Source organism: Antechinus flavipes, chromosome 2 (assembly GCF_016432865.1).
Source record: "Antechinus flavipes isolate AdamAnt ecotype Samford, QLD, Australia chromosome 2, AdamAnt_v2, whole genome shotgun sequence".
Lineage (NCBI taxonomy): Eukaryota > Metazoa > Chordata > Mammalia > Dasyuromorphia > Dasyuridae > Antechinus > Antechinus flavipes.
The window spans coordinates 652,978,234-653,000,275 of record NC_067399.1 but is presented as its reverse complement, the minus strand read 5'-3'; the positions used below and the strand labels follow the sequence as shown (position 1 = coordinate 653,000,275).

The 22,042-nt window shown below is 40.4% G+C and overlaps 1 protein-coding gene across 1 annotated transcript in view; it reads left to right on the top strand.

Moving 5' to 3' along the window:
• The window catches only part of TSPAN3 (tetraspanin 3), a 30,685-nt gene extending 9,026 nt beyond the window's left edge, over positions 1-21,659 (top strand). The window contains exons 2-7 of the mRNA XM_051982510.1: positions 9,647-9,838; positions 10,064-10,138; positions 14,763-14,864; positions 15,840-15,992; positions 16,282-16,365; positions 20,815-21,659. Coding sequence (XP_051838470.1) covers positions 9,647-9,838; positions 10,064-10,138; positions 14,763-14,864; positions 15,840-15,992; positions 16,282-16,365; positions 20,815-20,907 — 699 coding nt within the window. The 3' untranslated portion in view covers positions 20,908-21,659. The remainder of the gene's footprint in view (positions 1-9,646; positions 9,839-10,063; positions 10,139-14,762; positions 14,865-15,839; positions 15,993-16,281; positions 16,366-20,814) is intronic.
• Positions 21,660-22,042: the final 383 nt, after the last annotated feature.

Sequence of the window (22,042 nt, the reverse complement as noted above, 5' to 3'; positions counted from 1 at the left end):
TGCAGGTAGTTCTTCTTCCTCGTCTTCACCTCTGGGTCTGGCTCACTAAAGTCTGGCTACTCTATGAAGATCATGGAAAAGAATGATCCAGAACATTGATTCCAAGAAGAGCCAATCAGAACAACCCTGAGTTTTCCCCTCAACCCCAGTAGATTGGTAAAAATGATAAAAGGTTTTCCCCCTCAACCCCAGTAGACTGGTAAAAATGATAAAAGGAGTCAGCAGAGCCAAGGTACACCATGACTACTACAATGTAAATGAAAATATCAACCATCACAAAACAGTTGTAGATTAATTTTCAAATTATAAAGAACAAGCCTGGCCCCAAATAAGAGTTAGAAGATGACATATATCCCTTTCCCCCTCCTTTCCAGGGTTGGAGGATAAGAGTGGGGGTGGGGAGGAGTCTGTGGTTGTGAGATATTGCATATGATGGTCTTCTTCCCCCAATGCTCTAATTAGAGCCTAGTTTTTTTTCTTCCACGTATTCTTTTTTAAAAGTTCTTCACATAGTCCTCTAGGAAGGGCTACAAAGGGAAATCTAAGCAATGTAAAAACAAAAGATACCAAGACAAGTCTGTTTTAAGATCTAAAAAGAATTAGTGAGGGAAGGGAAGATGGCCAATTTCTGGACATAAGCTTTAGTTGTGGAAAAATTTAAAACATTGCCTCCTTCCAATTTTTACTTGAACTTAATGGTAAGAACAGCTTATTAACCAACTCTATTTAACAATAGAATTATTTCTTGTCCACAGTCCATTTGAAAGGTAGTGTTTTTGAAAGGATGATATTCACTGAAGGATTTGAAATTATGTTTAGAGCCCATCATCAGAAAATATTTGAAGGCTGAATCAAAGCCAGTCCAGGCTCCAGTCCAGAGTGCTAAGGGGAATAAATTATAGGAGATTGGGAAGTCTAGATTGAAGAAGGGGTATTCACTTTTTACCCTGATTGTTAAAGACAGACTTGAGATTTAATTCATTTTAAAGGAATAATAATGAGTCCAACAAACCATAGTTAAGAATATTTTTAGTTTCCAGGAGAGGAGTTGAGATCATTTGGATTTCTTCTTGATACATAACATGTGATTTATGGGAGCTTTGTACTGGTAAAGGCATCTGATCCTCTCAGTCATGAGCGGCTGCTACCACAGAATAGCAGGATCAAAATGAAACCTATAAATAGACCTGCTAGAGAATGACAAGTGGAAATTTTATTTTTAAAAAAGGTTGGTAATTTAGGACCAAAGAATATGTAGCAAGCATTACAAATTGTAAAGTAGGTAATTTTGATTATAAAAAATAGAAAAATTTTCATCCAAACAAAACCAATGCAATCAGAATTATAAGGAAAGAGAAGAAAGAACTAGGGAAAAAATTTTTAGAACAAGTATTTCTGATAAAGGCCCCATTTCTTAAATATGGAGAAAACTGAGTTAAATTTATAATAATACAAGTCATTCCCCATTTGGTAAATGGTCAGAGGATATGAACAGGCTCACACAAAGAAATCAAAGCTATCTACAGTCACGAAATGCTTTAAATCACTATTGATCAGAGAAAGGAAAATTAAAACAATTTTGAGGTTCCTTCTGGCTAATATGATTTATAGCAGCTCTTTTTGTGGTGATTAAGAATTGGAAATCAAATGGATGCCAATCAATTGGGAAATGGTTCAACAAGCTGTGGCATATGATTGTAATGGAATATTATTGTGCTGTAAGAAATGACAAGCTAGGGTGATTTCAGAAAAACCTTTTCAGATATGAATTGGTGCAGATGTGAAGTGAGCAGAATCAGGAAAACATATACAGCAACAATGTTATTCCATAAAAAGCTGTGTATAGCTTAGCTATTCTCAGTAATACGTGATCTAGAACAATTCCAAAGGACTAAAGATGAAGTATAAGATCAGCCTCCAGAGAAAGAACTGATATTATTTGAATACAGACAGAAGCATGCTATTTTTTACTTTCTCATTTTTTTCTTTTATTCAAGTTGTCTTGCACAAAATGACTAATAAGGAAATGTTTTACATAATTGCATGTATATAACCTATATCTGATTGCTTACTATCTCTCAGGGGGGGGGGAAGGAAAAGAAGGGGAATGAAAGGATATCATTTGGAACTCAAAACTTTAAATAATGTTCTTTTTTAAAACTGGGCAATAAAAAGGTAATCATTTCCCATATATTTGGACTCTTAACATGAGTATAAGGATTATTTGTTCTTTAGAACCATAGGCTGTAAATTAATGAATAATTGGTAGACTTAAAGGTCAGAGTTTAGTATCTGATTTTTTTGAGCCCTTGTTGATTGAGAGTAGCACAGTCAGGCCCCTCCTGATCCGGTGAGTCTCTCTAGCAATCCCAGGTTCTTTATTCTCCCCAATCCCCTTTGTTAGCCAAGGCCCTTCCCTCTTAGATAATCGTCAGCTAGTTTTGTCCCTAAGTCCAGGAGTACTTGCTTTGTCTTTCCCCATGTGGTGATGTATTCCTGAACAATATTATCAGGGAGGGTTGGGGTGATAATATTAGGAATCAGACTTTAAGATGTAAATTTCTGTGCTTTGTCCAGAGTAATTTATTTCAGAAATCATGAGTCAAATAGAAAGTATTTATATGAAATTACTTTTTTTTTTTTTTTTTTTTTTTTTTTTTTTTTTTGCTGAGGCATTTGGGGTTAAGTGACTTGCCCAGGATCACACAGCTAGGAAGTATACTTTTTTTTTTTTGCTGGAAAGTATTTATAGTGCCTGAAAGTTATAGTTGATAGCAAGGCATTTTTGATTACGTCTTCCTCACAGTGGCTTGAAGGTTCTCAAGGGTTCTAGGAGAGGCTTCAAGTATTACCTCCTGTGTTATATTACATGAAGAACACCTTAGCAAACTAGAAACACTCATCACGAGGTTGAACCACAGTGGCATTTTCGGCCAAAGCTACTCTTGAAGAGCCTCAAAGTGACATTTATGGAATCTTCCTGTCCTTACTACTGTTCTGTGTACCTCCTCCTTAAGTTCATGAATGGTCTGTACTCGAGTATTGCAACATTAATTAGTTCATTTCTTTCAGAGAAATAAAAACTAATCTTCATTCCTCCCCGTTTCTAAACAAGTGCTCCCTGGAAAAAGCTGCTTTCTCTAGGGGCATGTTGTCTGATTTACAAACAATGTGGGCATGTGAAGTGTGTCTGGAGGAGGGATAAGAACGGTATGGGACCGTGATCCTAAAGACAGCCATTTCTTGGGATTTATACTGTAGGAAGGAAGAAGGGAAGCAGAAATTGCTTAACCCAAGGTGGAAAGCTGAAGTCATCTTTCTCCTCTCTTCTTGTCCCCTTTCTCCAGTTGGTTTGGAAAGTTCCAAGCTAGTACTTGAGGATGCCAGTGAGAGATGACCTAGAAATCAATTTGCCCTGCAGCATTTCAGCCTTTCTCCTTTTCTTGCCCTCTTTCTCCCCTTCACCTTAATAACTATCTCCGTGACTGCTTGTTGGGAAAAAACCCAAACCTTGAACAAATCCCAACCCCTATGATGCACATTCATGGAAAAGATTAAGGATGGTTTGGTTTGGGCCACTTTAATAGCTCACAGTAGTACAATGTCGCATACATACAATGTAACTCACAACTTCAGAAACCATTTTATATAATTATTTCATAACTTGCATACTGATTTTTGTCAAGAGAAAGAATTAGTCAAGCTTCTCTAAGCTTCTATGTCTTCCACTTATACATAATTCAATTTATATAAACTCAGATCAACCTCATATAGTTGAAGGCTATTGGTTGTGTCACTAGGATTACTACTAATGAGTTGCCTCCTTAGAATTAATCGCTAAAATGGAGCTCTGATATGCTCCCAATTCAGCTGGGTTAAATTGAGTTCTGACGAGTCTGCAGCCTGGGCAAAGAACTACTTTACATTCTATTAAAAGGATAGACAGTTTTACAAATGGTATCTGATATTAGCCTGCCTTTGCTCTCTTTCTCTGTCTGGTGGCATTGCTGCTGTTGGTTTGTCTCTCTGCCACTGCTTTGAAATCTATTTCTGACAAGTGCCTTAAGCTGGGAAGAGAGTGACATCATTGGAAGCCATTCACTTGCCTCATTACCAGGCAACACTTAACAATGTAATTCCCATGTTACAAGAATCCCTTCAGGCTCATCACTCTTAATTCCGTATCTTCATTGTAAATATCCAGAACTCTTCTGTGTAGTACACTGAAAATCAGTTGCTATTTAACTTAGCAAGGTTTTTTGTCATCTGCATGTTTTTAACCCCACTTTTTCTTTTTTTTTTTCCTGTAGACCAAAATAACACATTTGTCAACTCTGGGTATGCAAATATAGTTTTCTTTGACTTCAGATTTGCATGTATGCCTTCCTTTTTGTAAAGGATTGTGGCGATGATTTTGAAGGTTTCAACAACCCGATGAAATGCTGAAAAGTGGGCAAGCACGTAGCACAAAGCTTTGCATGTTGGAAAAATTACCTGGTAACTTTATTGGCCAATAGAGGGGCAGGGTAGATTATGGAATCTTTGTCCCTGAATGCTTTCGAAAGGAAATTTGCTGAAGCCTTTCTCAACAAATGGCTACCTTTTATCTTCTTGAAGCCTGGATTGACATGAGCCCTCCCAGTCCTTTATGGGTCCATTATTGTATATATTTTTAAAAACTATTGTTTCTTTTATAGTTTAAAGTAGCACAAAATGCTTTGAAATTTCACTTTTTAAAGAAAACAAACAAAAATTCATTGGCCCAGGCCAATAGTATATCCCCTTGTCCTTGCTGGTGGGAAGGCTGAGGCTGCTGGTGGCTTGTTCAAGTTGTAGGAGCTCTGAGCTAAAATTGGACCAAAGTTGATTCGTTGGCTGTCCTTACTAAGTTCGGGACCGATATAATGAGCTTGGGAACAAGGCCACCAAGCTTTTATGGCAGTAAATCACCCAATTGGGTGTTCCAAAGCAGGTTATTAAAGCTTCCATGCTAAGCAGTACTGGCTGCTATTCTTCTTGCTTGGCTGAGATGGTCTCCAAAACCAAAGAAATCATGGGCTGATCTGTATGAGGAAAGGGTAGCAAAGTACTGTTGCATGAATGCAGTAGATGCAGTAGGTGCTTACTCAGTATCTGAACTAAATAGAAAATCAGCTAAAAGAGAGAAAAGGGTGGCTAATAAAGTCAAGTACAGTAAAGTTTCATCAGTTTGTATTTCATTTAAAAATTTGTGAATAATGCCTAGGCTGGGTTAAAGTTTACCTTTAGCTTTGTACTATTTGTAAAGAATTGTTTGATAAGCAAATTATTAAGTAAGCAAGATTGCAGGCCCTTCATTTCTGTTTAAGTGAGCACAACCTTTTTCAGGACTTTTAAGTATACTGTGAAATTAGATGCTGATAATATTGTGGCTTAATTCAATAAAAAGGTTCTACCTAAGACCTTTAATGTTTTATTGAAATTAATAAAATTTTAACCTTCCTATAATCCAGACCTTTCTTTTTGTTTTTACTAATTGAAACTCACCTTTGTGTTATCTGAATGAGTGTGGTTTTCTCTACGTGTGTGTGCGTGCGCGTATGTGTATATGTACACATATCTTAGACATATGTGCAGGGTCACTTCCACACATTTATATAGGCATTTGCTACATTGTGTACGTACACTTATTTTTGTTCTCAGGGTCTTTGGCCAGGCCCTGCATTACACTGCCTGTGGGATAATGTGCTCCTCTCCTGCACCTCTGATCACCTTTGTTGTGCTAAGCACCTACAAGGTAGGATGCAGAGATGAAATGAGAAGACTCTTAAGCCAGCCGGGGACTTGGTAGCACTTCCTTGGGCTCCAGGAACTTAAAACCAACTTACTAAGAGCTAGAGACTATACAGAAAGGCTGGTCCAGTCGGTTGGAGCCTGGTCAGAGGGCCCCAGTCTGTGTTTTCTTACAGAAGTAGGGAGTCCCTGAAAATATGGGAGCACATGAGTTGTATGGTTAGCTTTGTGCCTCAGAAAGTTATTTCTGGCAGCTGTGTAGGGTGACGAATAGAGTATTGGAATTTCTATCAGGAGACCTGGGTTCCAATGCCTCCGCTCCTTATTCTCTCTTGGTCTGGCCTTTCTCATGGTCGAAGTGATTGTCTAGAGCCTCTCCCAGGCTCTCAAGTTTATGGTCCGTTGAAGGACAAACTCGAGGAGGAAGAAATTGATGGGGAGCCATGATGCAGTAACAAGTGCTGAATTTGGAATCAGAGGGCCCAGATTCCTGCCAAAGCAGATCCCCTGTTAGTGTTCATGTTCTCATCTGTGGCGTGAGGAACTAAATGACCTCATAATGATCCCTTATAACTTTAGATTTCCTGGTAGAAGGATCACAAGTTGAGAAGGAACCTTAGACCTCATCTGAACCAGTCTTTCATTTTGCAGAGTACTCCATCAAAGGTACTTTTAAGAAGAGGGTTGTCTGTGGAGAGGAAGTGATTATTGTTTTAAAAAAAAATGCAGGGAAAATCTGGGATTGGGCAACCATTGAGTCTTTGTTATTCCTCACCCACCTATCTGAAGATGTCTGAGGCTTCAAATCTGGGAGAGGCAAGTTTAGGTGGGAACAATGAAGAGACCAGTTTTGTACATGTTGAATTAGAAGTCCTAATGGGATATCCACATAGGCCAGAAGCAGTCACAAAGGAGGCACTGATGTCCAAGAGAGATGGTGAGATTCAGATTTTAAGAGTTTTCTGCACAGGGGGAAATGAGTGGACCTATGGAAGAAAATGAGATCACTGAGGGGCATTGTAATATTTAGGATTTGGGAGGATAATAAACCATAAGAAGATCTTCAGAAGGAATTGTCAGAACCAAGAGAGCTAAACAAATTCACTTTATAAATCCCCAAATATAATTGGAATTGAGGTATCTTAAACACTTGCAGTTATGTCCTGCTATTCTCAAGCAAATGTTTTCTGCCCTGATATCTTAGAATAGATAGTAAACGTGAGCCTGGAAGTTAGAAATATGTTCTCATAGCCACTTTAACTTCCTTCTTTCTCCTGTGCATGCATGTGATTTTTAAAGCCTTTTGAAGTGCCATATTGCAGAGGGATAAAAACAAATCTCCAGAGCTGCCAAGTTCTGGTTGCTGTGGGAACCAAAGCTGTGAATTGCTTAACTCCTACACTTAATTTCTGGAGAAAAGTGCTAATGAGCATGTAATCAGTGGTATTTCAAGGATCTCCAAGCATTTAATCCAAAGCCGCTCTCCTCCCCTGAGCTCTGTAGTCAAGACGTCTGCAGAGGACAGTCAGTAAATTGCTTGTCCTGAGAGAAGGCTGGCTTCTGCTAGCAAGTGTTATTCAGACTGATTTCTCTGTCTCTTTAAGGTACTGACTATCTTAGGACAGGCCTGATTGCTGGAAATACCAGATGTGTGTCAGCAGTCAAGTCCTGGCTGGGTCACACGCTCACTTTGTCATTTTGTGCCTTTTACCTCCCTTGTGGCACTGACCACCAGTGCTCTGGCTAACAACCACCCCATAAGGAGGGGCTGTCAGGGATTCAGCAGGCCACACCAATCTCCTGGCCTTGTCTGAATATTGTGCCCAAGAAGACTGCCCAGCTGGGGGGCAGGGGAGATGCAGGTGAGGAGAAAGTGGACAGAGCAAGCAGGGCCAGAAGGAGGCCTTCAAGGGAAGGTGGCGTTAGACCAGATGCTTTCTCACAATCCTGTCCAGCTCCATTCTGCTGTAGAAGCAGAAAATCCACGATACTGATAAGCAAGTCATTTAATTTCTTAATTTTAAAAATGGAACTTTTCTTTGAGGTGTCCTTAGAAGAACCTGAGGCAAATCCTGATAGAATTGGATGAAAAAGGATTGTTACCCAAGAGATGATGGGCAGAACCCCAGCCCCGGCTGGGAGTTGTTTATACCTGGGAACAGAGTCCCTTTCTTCAGCTGTAGTTTGAAAAGGACGGTGCGATTGTTCCTGCTTCCTGTGAGATTCTTGGTTTTTCTGCACTTAGCCTGTTAGAACAAGTGCATTCACATGTAGGGACATTGGCAGTTGGAGTAGCAGGAGCGTTCATGCTTCTTTTCTGGCTGTTTTCCCCGCAAAGTTCTTTAAAACCGGACTAAGTATCTCAGAACAGCAGCTGACACCCAGTCTCTCGGTGACACAGGAATCTCAGAGGCTCTCTGATCATCGCTCTCTGAAGCAAAGTTCTGTAAAAATGTTCTGTCTTGTGGTCATCTCGGCGCCTCTAACCAACAGTGCTTTCCTAGTTCGTGATACAGGGCATAGAGCCCTGGGGCTTGGTCAGAGAAACCTCCATTCAAATCTGACCCTCCATTTGCCTCAGTTTCCTTAATTATAAAATGGGGATAATTATAGAACTTCTTTGTGGGGTGGTTGTGAGGATCAGAGAATGCATGGCATATAGTAGGTGCTATGTAAATGCTTAGATATTTCGTGGCCTTGCTACCTAGCAACAAGTTTTACCAATGGTAGATCCATAATAAATGTTGATTTATTTATTTGTTTATTTAGTTGTCTGTAGAGGGCTTGTTTTCCTTTAAGGTGGTTGAGGGCAGGATGGCATATTTTTTTACTCTTTCTGGCATGACAGCTTGTAAAGGGTCTATCCTTTGCTGCTCTTGAGTCTCAGACATTTTGGGGTTGGCATTCTCCATGTAAAGGATGCTGACCAGCCCCGATTTTAACAGCATGATCACCCAAAAGTAGGTTAGAAGACAGACGCCGGACTGGGCTGGCATGGCTCAGATGCTTGACATGTGTGGAGAAGAGAAGGTAGAATTGTTTTCTTGGCCCCAAGACTGGAAGTTCCAAAACTGCTCAACAACCCAGAGGCATTGCGGTGTGGAATGGGGATCACCTTGGAAGCAAGAGGAGCTTCTTTGCCAACAAGATGGCCCCTGCCTCAAACAAAACAGCCTTGTGTTCTCCAGAAAGGGGGGAAGGGGGGCGGGGGGTAGCAGTATCCCAGCTCAAGGCTGACCAGGAAGAAAGCAAGGCCTCTGGATGCTTTGTTTTGAACCAAAACATAGCTGCTTAAGTGCAGACTTCACATAGAGAGGGACGAGAAGGGAATGGGCATAGAGATCTGGAAAGAGATTTCAACTTGGGAGGAATTGAGATAAATGTGGGAAGACGTGTGAGCTGAAGCTTTATCAGCTCATAGCTCTAGAGTGGGAAGGGGCCCAGGTCATTGTGTAAGCAGGCTGCCCAGTGATTACAATAATGTCATTGAAAAGAACTTGAAAGGAAGTCAAACTCTGAGTAATTGTAGGGACGGGATCAGAATGTGTGTGCGCTCTCAGACTCAATCATTCTGTCAGCTGGTTTTGCATAACTTTTTTTCTTTATTATGGAGGCTTATTTCTGGGGACAAAGGATCTTGAAATGCGATGGAAAAACAGATACTTGTAGATGTATAAAAGAATAAAACTTGTCCAACTTGTTTTCAGAATGCTTACCTAATAATGGGGTGAACAATCAATCAGTTGGTTAGCCATGCTGATCTGTGTGTAATGGGGAAATTAATCATGAAATCATAGCTTACCAGCTAATAAGAAGAATGTTGCTGGAGGAGGGGGAATGATTTTTGCCAATTTGTTCATTTTGTTTCCTGCAGGCAGCAGCAGGCATCTTGTGCTATGTGGGAGCCTATGTCTTCATCACTTACGATGACTACGATCATTTCTTTGAAGACGTGTACACGCTCATCCCTGCTGTTGTGATTATAGCCGTAGGAACCCTCCTTTTCATTATTGGACTAATTGGATGTTGTGCCACCATTCGAGAAAGCCGCTGTGGACTTGCCACAGTAAGTTAGGATCTCACTGATGCCATGGCATCAGAATGCATGTCCCTGCTCAATTTCTTGGCCTTTTTTTTCCACAACTCGTGGAACACTCTGAGATTGTTAACGTGGATTTTCTCAAACTGTCTCCATATTTCACTTTGAAATTAAATGATTTTTCTATTGAGTGATTTGGGTTTATGCTTTCAAGTTTGTGTATTGAATTTCCTCTCAATTTTTTCCTTGCAGTTTGTGATCATCCTGCTGTTGGTTTTTATCACAGAAGTTGTTGTCGTGGTTTTGGGATATGTTTACAGAGCAAAGGTATGAATTTTAATTTTGTTGTCTTTTTTCAATGTGTGGTAGGCCCTAAATTTGAAGGATGTTTTATAAGTCATTTATATTCAATTAGAACAGCTTTCATTTCAAGTGATGGTAAAAATGTTTGCTTTTTAAATCACATGCTGTTTAGTTCCAGCTCCTCTTTTAAAAGTTCTCAACTATAACATTGATCAGAAATTATTCATTCAGCCTGTGATGTGGAGAACACATTATCAATTTGATTGCAGTTTTAGGATTTTGGAAATGACATCACAGTTTTAGAGGTTACAATGCAAATTGTCTTGGGATGAGTCTTTGAAACTCCTTCCAAGAAGTTATCCATACCACTGGTGTTGGCCCAGTGAACCTGACACAGAACCTGACACATATAGCCAGAATTCAGGGGGAAAGAGGAAAAGTCAATTTTGACTTTGAATGTTATGACAAAGTTACATAGAAATAACTTTTTTTTTCCCCTGAGATAATTGGGGTCAAGTGATTTGCCCAGGGTCACCCAGTTAGGAAGTGGTAAGTATCTGAGGTCAGATTTGAACTCAGATCCTGTGCCACCTAGTTGCTCCCTTATAGAAATGACTTTTAAATAAAAACAGATGTGAAAGTACATTTTATATAAACATGAAAAGGCAAAATCAGTTGGTTTTTTTGTGGTTTATTTCTAAGTCATTTTAGTTAGAAAAACACTGTGCTACCCTATTGGAATGCTGAGCAAATTTGATTTTATCCTGCAATAGAGATCAGCACCATATTACAGAGATGTGGTTTCTTTAGGGGACTCTCTCATTCCCCTCTGTACAGACTATCTCTTTCTACTTCCTCTCTTCTCCTCTCCCCTCTCCCCCATTTCTTTCTATCTTCCCTAATTTTATGCCACAAGCCCTATGGGTAACGCTAATGGCTAGTGACTTCAGTTTGCTGCTCCTGGCTAGAGAATGTTAGTTGTAATGCAAGTTTAGAAACTGGGATGACAGTATCATCAGACCCCTGTGGCTATGTATTTGTTGTGGATTTAAGTCGGTATCCTGAAATGTCATTTACTATTTAAATCTCTTGAAGTGATAGAAAAAGCAGTAATTGAGTGGTTAGAAAGAATTACCCTGCGGTAATTGAAGACAGAGGGAATCTACCACTGAGATTTTTCTGCTTTTAGGACAGTGGGTTTGTTCCCTAAATCTGTCCCAATCCTGTCACAGCAATCCGAATGCAATCTGAGTTAGAGTTTTAAAGATTACAGCATACTTTGCATATTAATATTGTGGAGGTAGAAGGTAATGGATCTGTATGGAGTCTGGAAGAAAGACATTCAAAGAATAATTGGGAAGGAATGAGTTACTTGAAGTTATCAGGGCTGACAAAGCCTCGTCCCTGGATTTTGACCTTTTGACCAACAAGCAACAGGTCTGGTATGGTAGGTGCGGCACCTGTTTTCTCTAGGTTGGGCAGGTTTCTTTGTAGGGGTGTGGGAGGAATAGGGAGGCTGCTCAGTCCTTCTTAACCCAGTGGGGGCTGGTGGCCGAGGCTTTAGCAGAATTGTCATTGCTCTGCAGAAACACCTGCTCTTATCTGAATTATAGCTTTAACTTTGAGATTTTTGCCTCTGCTGTCCTTCCTTTCTCATCAGTAAAGAAAATTCTATATTGTATTTGTGGTCTGTGGCTATTTCATTGCATTTTGACTTGGAAAGCCCGAGTCTCTGAACTAGGCCTATGTTAGGCTTGCCCAGCAGAGCTGGTTTCCAAAGCAAATTTCTGGGAAGATTGGATTCTTCTTTGCATTTGTTCTTTTTTTGGGTAAATTGGTCATTGGCTTTCCAGTTTATCAGTCAGGTGGTTGTTGATTGGCTGAATGGAAGGTAGTTTCCCCAGGGCCCTAGAGGTGAACTGATAAAAGTCCAGTTCCCGGCCTTGCCCTCCAAAGGGGCAGATTTCCTAGAAAAGCTGCTGGCTTTTTCTCCCCCACGATACCTGCTGTAAGCAACTTGAGAGCAGGGCTTCATTTTTTTCTGTGCATTCTCAGTCTACCTAGTCCAGTGCCTAAGCATAGTAGGTGCTTGATAAATGCTTGTTTATGTGATTGAATATATACAAGGTAAAGGACTTCGTGGCGAGCAGCGTGTTTCTTCTGCTAATTGTCCAAGTGATAAAAATGTCATTGGAAAAACAAATTCTTTTTTTCCTGCTGCTGATTGTAATGTGAAGGTCTGTGACGTGAAGCATAATTTCTCGGGGATTGACTCCTGCATTTTAGCTCACCCCGGCTTTTTGGCTCAAGGTCTAAACCTTGCATGAATGAAATCATGGATTGTGTCATTGGTGTGGTCACATTGGAAGGCAGCATTTTGAGCTCTGATGTTCCAACTGATGTGCCTTGTAAGAAAGAGAAAAGCAAATTAAAGACTCTGAAAACCCACTTGGAGAATTGGTTGGGATGGGGGGAACTAGATTCAGTTAATTCATAATTTAAGGCATCTATACTGAGGGTGTTGCATAGCTTTATTCTCTAGGGTAGATGTAGTTGTATAAAGTAGCTCTTCATAGAGCTATACACAAAGACACCAATTTCCAGTTGGATGTAGAGGATAAAAAAAGGAAAAGAAAAATTTTGAGTGGTGAACAAAGACATTTTCTAGATTAATAGTGTTTTGAAAAATTATTTTATTTGTTAAATTTTCCCAATTACATGGAAAAAAACAATGTTCATGGTCATTTTTTTAAATCTCGAGTTCCACATTTTCACTCTCCCTCATATCCTTCTCTTCTCCTTGTGAAGGTAATTTGATATCAGTTATACATGTGAGGCCATGCAGAACACATTTCCATATTACCAATCTTGCAAAAGAAAACAGCAAAATATTAAGTTTTTTTCAAATTATGTTTCAACACAAGGTTTTGCAAGGATGAATGTTGAAAACTACCTTTGCATGTATTTTGAAAAATAAAAAGCTGCTTTTATATTTTAAAAAGTATGCTTCAATCTGCACTCAGAATTTGAGTTCCTTCTCAGGAGATAGATAGCATTTTTCATCACGGGTTCTTTGGAGTTGTTTTGGATCATTGTATTGCTGGGAATGGCCAAACTGTTCACAGTTGATCATTGTACACTATTGTTGTTACTGTATATACTATGTTTTCCTGGTTCTACTCATTTCACTTTACATCTGGTCATATCATTATTTCTAGGTTTTTTTGAAACTATCCTGATCTTCATTTCTTTTTTTTTTTTTTCCCTACCTTGAGGCAATTGGGTTTAAGTGACTGGACCAGGGTCACACAGCTAGGAAATGTTAAATGTCTGAGGCCAGATTTGAACTCAGGTCCTCCTGACTTCAGGGCTGGTGCTCTATCCACTGCACCACCTAGTTGCCTCTGATCTTCATTTCTTACAGCACAAGCAGTATTCTGCCATAATGCTATGCCACAGTTTGTTCAGCCATTCCCCAAATGATGGGCATCTCCCAATGTCTTAGGCACCACAAAATGAGCTGCTATGAATATTTTTGTACAAATAGATTCTTTTTCTTTTTCTTTGATCTCTTGGGATAGGGACCTAGTAGGTTCTGGGTCAAAAGGTATGTACAAGTTTTGTAGCCCCTTGGACAATTGTTCCAAATTGTTCTCCAGAATGGTTCGACTAGTTTACAGCTCCACCAACAATACTTTAGTATCCCTTTTTTTCCGCATCCCTATCAGCATCTGTCACTTTCCTTTTCTATTATGTTAGCTAATCTGATATGTGGGAGGTGGTATCTCAGAGTTGTTTTCATTTGCATTTCTCTAATCAGTAATGATTTAGAGCATTTTTTCATGTGACTTTGATAGATCTAGTTTCTTCTGACAATTGCCTATTCATACCCTTTGAGCATTTATCAACTGGGGAATGGCCCGTATTCTTAAAGTTTGACTCAGTTCCTGATATATTTGAGAAATGAGACCTTTATTAGAAAAATTTGCTGCAAATTCCCCCTTCCCCCAGTTCTTGTTTTCTTTCTAATTTTGGCCACGTGAGTTTAGTTTTTGCAAAAGTTTTCTTCATTTCATGGAATCAGAATTACCTATTTTACTTTCTTGTTTCCTTATAAACTCCCCTTATCTATATGTCTGACAGGTACATTTTTCCAGGCTTACCTACTTTACTGTTATGTCACATCTAAATCATTTTTTCCAATGTTGTGAGTCTATACCTCGTTTCTGCCAAATTGGTTTCCAAGTTTCCAAATAATTTTTGCCAAATGTTGAGTTCTTCCCCAAAACTTGGATCATTGGGTTTATCAGAGAGTAGATTCCTAGTCTTTGTGAATTGTGTACCTAATCTATTGCACTATTCCACCACTGTTTCTTAGCCAGTATTAGATTATTTTGATCATTGTTTTGTGATGTAGTTTGAGATGTGGCACTGCTAAATTACCTTCCTTCCCATTTTTTGTCATTGATTCCCTTAATATTTTTGACTTTTTGTTCTTCCAGATGAATTTTGCTACTAGCTCTAGGAAATAATTCTTTAGTAGTTTGGGATGGTAAATAAAGGTATTTAAGCAGTTCTCGAGCAGCTGGTTAGGTAATTTGTCTTTCCCCACATTACTGAGAGAACGAATTACTTGTATTGTCTTTAGGTGGAAAGTGAGGTTGATCGCCGCATTCATAAAGTGTACAAGACCTATAATGGAACTTCTCCGGATGCTGCCAGTCGGGCTATTGATTATGTACAGAGACAGGTAAGTTTAGCACGCTGGCCTGGATTTCTATTTGCTCTTGCACTATTAGGAGCCCCCTTGTCCAGGAGGTTTCTGGAGATTTTTCCTTCTATCCCTGGGGTCCATGAACTTGGCTCCTTAATAATAGTCTAACAACTGTTTATTTTCATTGTCCTTTCAGGTGTCCATATACAAATGAAGTTAAACCCCTCTGTTCCGCACCCCTTGTGCAGTTTGATCTAATCACCTCATAAAAGCCAGTTCTTTTTCATTGTTTGGAAGGCATCTGATTTCAGCTCCCCAGCCCCACCACGTCACCGGGCTCATGCACTTTCCTTTAGTGCCTGGGGCCTCCTTTGGGAGGTCGACAAGTTGTTGTGTTCTTTTAGGAATGGATCTGGAGCCTGTGGACAAACTAATTTTCATATTTCATCCTGTAGTAAAAGTGAGCCAGCATATTTTATATTTAACACATGAAGATTTTATTTGCTAAAAAAAAAAAAATTAGCTATGGAGAGAGAAGTTTTTACTATACATGCTGAATGTTCTGGAGTAACTATTTTAACAGCTCTGGTTCGTGAGCATAAATGTGACCTTATGAAATTGCTCGCCTTTTGCCTTCTCAGTTCCTCAAAGATGTAGGATTTTGTAGGTGGGGACAGGCTTCCCACTGATGACAATCACAGTTCTGATCCCTTGTGAGATGGTCTGCAGGGTCCCTGGGGGGCTGGGCAGGTTTCAGGTGGCTGACCGGATACTGATGCTTGGGACTACTATAGCCCATGCTGGAGGCCTTCCAGCGGGTGCCCCAGTGGCCACCACTCTGCACCGGCAGCAGAGGAGGCCTCGTCTGCAAAAGGAGCACCCGGGACCTGCCCTCTTTCAGAAAGCGGGCTTTGGTCACCTTTAAAGCACTCTGAATTTAGGCTCTGACCTCCGCTCGCCAGCCTGCTGCGCCGTTTGTGAGAAATCAGATGTTCTTTGTCTTTCCTCTAGCTGCACTGTTGTGGAATTCACAATTACTCAGACTGGGAGAATACAGACTGGTTCAAAGAAACCAAAAACCAGAGCGTCCCCCTTAGCTGCTGCAGAACATCTGCCAGCACTTGCAACGGGAGCCTGGCCCACCCGGCGGACCTCTACTCGGAGGTGAGTCAGGCTGCTCGGGTCCTACCGACTCCTGTGGCTTCCCATTAATGTGGGGCTGGTTCCCTGGGGCGCTGTCAAGTGCATCCTTCCCAGCAGCCACTCGTGTGGCCTCCTGCCCAGTTCTAGGAGGGAGACTCAGAACCAGCCCTCGGGAGCCTGGGAAGGAGCCTCCCCCCAGATTCCTTGACCTCAGGCTAGCTCTTCTCCCTCGCTCTTGCCCTTTTCCACTTCTGGCTATGGGTAGTTTGTTTGAGGGGAGAATCTCATTCTGGGCGTCTTCTGCCCCCAGGGTTGTGAAGCCTTGGTTGTGAAGAAGCTCCAGGACATCATGATGTACGTTATTTGGGCAGCCTTGACGTTTGCTGCTATTCAGGTAAGATTCCTGGTGGGACCTTTCCCAGTAAAGCCTCGTACGCTTAGATGGGTCTGGCCCAGACCACACAAAGAAAGGGAATCTCTGAGAGCCAGAGAACCTTAGATGGAGGACTACCTGAAGCTGCCTAGAAGCTTCTCCATGCTGCTTGTGACAAAACAAAACTTTTCCCATTGGACGAAGCCATTTGCTTTCAAATTGGCTTTGCTTTATTTGAGTTATTTTACTAGAAATGATCTCATTTCCCCTCCATCTCCAGCTAAAATACCATTATGGAAATAGAGCTGGTGATTAAAACGGATTTTTTTAGCCATTGGATGAGATTGTAATGTCAGTCATGTGGGAAGCTCTGATACATGAGCCACATTATCAGTGATGTGCCATGGGGGTCCTGCCTTCATCCCCATCCTCATCTTTTGTGACCCAGGTTCGTAACCCCAGAGTATCTCCCTTGGCTCTCGTTCTCCCTCCCCTGGCATGTGCCAGTGATCACCAGGTCTCGCCAGTGCTGCCTCCACACTCTCCCATCTGCCCCAAGCTTCCTCCTCATTTGGCCACCGCCCCCCCATTTCAGGCCCCTCTTCTCTGGGCTTCTGCAGTGACCTTCTAGTGGGACTTCTCCCTTCTCCACTCCATCTTCCACATAGCTCTAAGGAAAAGCTCTGCATAGGCTTTTTTGGATTCCCTCTCCTCCCTTCCACTATTTAAATCCTTCATGCTCTTCAGTGCTCACCCAATGTCATTTTTTTATGAGATTTTCAGTTAGGATTTGTGTCTTGCTTCTGTCTGAATCTCTTGTTTCTCCTAGTAGAGAAGAGTTGAGGGCAGGGCCTTTTTTTGTCCTTGAAGGTCTCCAATACTTAGCTCAGGACTGTAGTGAATGCTTAATAATTTGCTTGTTGATTAATTGGCACATCTAGTAATTACTGTATTGGTAGAAAAGCCAAATAAAGGGGTAAACTCTCTTCACCTACCCTGAAGTCAGATAGTTGCAGTTTGCGAATCAAGGAGTTTGGGATTACTAATTCCATGTAAATTAAAAATACTGGAGAATTCACAATTATATTGTTTGGCAACTCAAGTTTGCAGTTCCAAAGTTCACTCACAGACCTAGTGCTGAGAAGGGTTTTCTGCTCTGCTTCAGCTTCACTGCCTCGTCCAAACAATTGCTTCTGTATTCCTTGATGTCAGTTAATTTTAGATGTCAACATGGTGTAGTGGCTAGAGCATCAGTATTAGAACCAGGGCAGCTTGAGTAAAAATAATACTTCTGCCACAGGGGAAGTCACTTGATGATAATAATATTAATAATAATAATAAACATGTCTTCAGAAAGGGAAGGGGAGAAGCATCAGGTTGGTTGATAAGGATGGACCTAAATCAGATGAACAACTTAGACCTTTGTAGATGATTTCATGACAGAAGTTCCACTTGAAAAGAATTTTCACACCTGTGCTAACATATGTATTACAGGTAAAATTGTTGAAACTGCTTCAATCAAGATCTCCCCTAGAAAATGAGATCTCCCTCATGTTTCATTTTGGTAGTCCAGTGAACTGTTGCCAGTATAACCCAATATAAAATATATCTTTCTGTATTGTCACTCTGTTACTGTTACATAGTCACAAAATCAGTCCTCAGTAGTACAGATACAGTCATAGAAAGAGCTTGGCTCTCTAATGAGTCATTACTAAACTGTTTAAATACTAGAAAAGTACACAATCCACCTTGTTGATATTTGAAAAAGGCGTTCCCCATTAAATGCATTAAACTTGAACTACCATAGACAAACAAAATCTATATAATTTAAGGAACTTAGGTTTGAACTAGCAATTAAACCTATCCTCTCTAGCATAATTTTAAAATGCCCACGCACGCTCTTAAAATAAATCCTCCAGGCGTGAAATCTGTTTTAAAAGAAGCTTTTAAAGTATTTCAGGGAAATCTAGGTCTGATCAAAGAAAAAGAAAATTTTCTTATTATTTTTCCATACAATAGTCAATTATTGTGAAGAAAACTGATTACTTGGCCATCGTGCTATGTAATTCTGAAACTGGACTCACTTAGCCATTGATTGCCGAGCTTTAGTGAGGGGTACCCACTACGACAAGAAGCTACATGTTTCATTTTGGGATAGCTGTTGTTCACGCCAAACCTAAATCTGCCTTTCCAATTCCACCTAATTCCTACTTCTCCCTTCTTTGAGGCTAACCAAGACAAAGCTAAACTCTCTCTCTCTTCCACATTTAGTCTTTGAAATACTCGGAGAGAGATCTTTTCCCTATAAGCCTTTTCTTCTCTAAACAGCTCCAATTTGTAACTGATCATGATTTAGCTGGAGGCCCTTCAGTATCTTGGTGGTTGCCTCTGATATAACAGAACAGGGTTCAGATGTAGTCTGGTAGATGGACTATATACCCTTGTTCAGGTGCTATGGTTCTCTTAAATGTCGGTCAGCTTTCAGAGAAGCATGCTTGTTGAGAGTTGGAAGGTGGTTTAATTCAACTCCTTATTTTATAGATGAGAAAACAGTCTGATGTTTAATAGAGCTATAATTCCTGCCATAATATTTGGGTAGCCCTGAATATAGGTAGTGAAAATTACTACAGAAGATTGCTAAATGGCATTTTTAATAATTACATTGTGAATTTTATGTGCCCAGAATTATCGTTGGGCAGTTACTGTTATCAAAATTTGACTTTTAGTTTTATAGATAAAAGTCCATGGCAGGAAATAACATTATCACTAAAATCTTTATTTACATGAAGATTTTCTAAGTTTTTCACTTGAAATTTTTTTATTATACTCTGTACAGCCCCAAAATATGTGAAGTCCTTTGGAATCCATGAATGGAGTTTCTATGAACCCATTAATTAATATTCAGGTGAATTACTAATTTAGCATGTTGCCTGAAATTACCAATAAGGGATTTTTTGGTGGGTTGAGGCGTTGCCCCCGGTTCTTTATGTTAAAATTGTACTTTGTACTGTGGAGGAAGATCAGTTATTCTTAACAATAGAATTTTTAACAATATAATCACATTTCATTTGGGAAAGACTAGTGGAAATGTGATTCGGGAGTAGTAGAATTTTTAAATGAAAGAATGGAAGGAATTTTTGAAACAGAATAGGAATCCTGTTCAGTGAAGTAAAGATGATCAGGGGCCAGGAGGCAACTGGATGGAATGGAAAGGATAGAGGTTCTAGAATCAGGGATTCCAAATTTAAGTATCACCTTTTCTGCTTACTCTACTTCTGTGGTCTTTAGCGTGTCACTTAACTTCTTCTGGAAAATAAAAGAAGTGGAAGAGATGATCTGTAAGGTACCTTCAGTACTGTAAAATTTCAACTCGACATGTTATTTATCCTGACACAATATCTATATCTACATCATGATTTTCCCTATAGTCTTCCCTGCCTGGTTTTAACAGATTGTCAAACAGAAATCTCAAATGTGCAGCCTACAATTTCCTGAGTGTGACCTGAACCAGACTAAAATAAAATAAATTAAAATATAATAAAACTCAGGCAACATTACATTTAAAAACTATATGATTATGAGGTTTGCTGGGATCCTTATGTATAGTTTAGTGGATCTCTTTTTCATTTGAATTTGTAAAGAATAATGAGACACTTTTTTTTTTTTTCAGCTGAGTCACTCTGGGGTTAAGTGACTTGCCCAGAGTCACACAGCTAGGAAGTGTTAAGTATCTAAGGCTGAATTTGAACTCAGGTCCTCCTGACTTCAGGGCTGGGGCTCTACCTACTGCACCACCTAGCTTCCCCTGAGACACATTTTAAACAGATGTTTTCTAGCTTAATTTAAAAGGGCATTAGTCTTAGCTTAAATAATTATAGTCTTGGGTTAGAATTACTTCACATACCATTGTGCCTGGAAGATGTCCCATGAAAGGGGACTAGGGAACTGTCCTGTGAAAGTTCTATATGGGAAGTTTTGTTATCTCTGCAGCTGAGCAGGTCTTTTACATGCACAGGACTAGTATGCTTTTATATACTGTTTGGAAAACTGTTGGCACCTGAGTGAACTCAAGGAATCTTTGAAATATTTTGAATTCAAATGAAATTGGTGACTGCGGCCTCAAGGGGCGTCTGTTAAAACAACAGGAGGCTTAACTAAAATTTTTATGTACCTGGGGAACATCTGGAGTTGGCAGAGCAGGTCTTACAGAGACTGGTCCCATCTGTGTGGGTCAGGCTTCCTGGGTCTTGGTGCAGTGAGATCCCCGAGGCACACAACCTAAATTCCCCCCCCAGCCAGGTTCAGGGACTCCAGGAAGTAAAGGAGAACCTTTGCTGTAGATGTAGCATCCCTTTTGTTCTGCTCCCATGTGGAGCACAAGTCCAGGATTTCACGGAGCCTTCTTGCTCTCCCCAAGCCACCGGGTGCCTCTGGCTCCTTGGCCAAGTGTCGATCCTTCTCTCCCAATAGCTCCTGGGCATGCTCTGTGCATGCATCGTGTTGTGCCGGAGGAGTAGAGATCCTGCCTACGAGCTCCTCATCACTGGAGGGACCTACGCCTAGAAGAGCCGCCCCGAGCTCCTCCAACTTGTTTCCCTTCCCTGGAAGGTGGGTCGGGCCAGTCTCCTGCAGCCACTCTCCTGCCTCGGTAGACTTAGCTCAAGCACACCTTGCACAAAAGAGAAACGGCTCTCGTGGACACTGGTGAAGGGCACAGACACGCGGCTTTCCGTGAGCCCTCCAGCCCCCGTGACCTTTTCCCCCTCGCAGCTCCGTGCATTTTAAGAAACATTCTGATTTCCGAGTCATTGTCCCGTTGGAAGCAGCATGATGGCTTTGAAAGGTGGTTCCCTCTGAGCGAGAGCCCAGTGACTCTGAAGTCCAGTAGAATCTTTGAAAGCTTTGCTTGGTGGGACTCCGGCCCAGAGGAGGACCAGCTGGCTAGCTGCATGAAGGGACCCGAGGATTGCCCTTCACCACTGTCCATTTTTAAAACATGTATATTGTAGTTCGGTATGATTGAAATTGTACAAAATGACCCAAACTGTAGAACCATATGACGTGTATCTTAGAATCCTCTCCATTTGAAGGCATCTTCCAAACCTTAGTGTTTTTTAAATAAAAGCTGGCTTTTCAGGAGTATAATGTATGCACTACTGTTCTATGATGATATGTGTGTGTGGTTTTTTTATGAGTGTAGGTCTTAAATTTGAAAATAATGTACCAGAGTAGACTAGTGAGGTAGTATGTAAAAGTGATCTCTGCTGTATATAGTAAATCTGACTAAATAAAGTCTGTATATCCTCCCTCCAAAATGGGGTGTTTTGTCTTCATTTGGGGTCTGGGAGAGACTTAGCTGGTTTTATTTGAGTTTTTGTTTTAATTATATTTTTTAATTTATTTATTTTTAATTTTTTTTAATACCTTTTTATTTACAAGTTATATGCATGGGTAATTTTACGGCATTGACAATTGCCAACCTTTTGTTCCAGTTTTTCCCCTCCTTCCCCCCACCTTCTCCCCCAGATGGCAGGTTGACTAATACATGTTAAATATGTTAAAGTATAAAATATTTATTTATTTTCTTAATTATTTCCCAATTACATTGATTTTATAATAGCTTTTTATTTTCAAAATGCATGCAAAGATAGTTTTCAGCTTTCAATCTTGTGAAACATTGTGTTCCAAATTTTTTCCC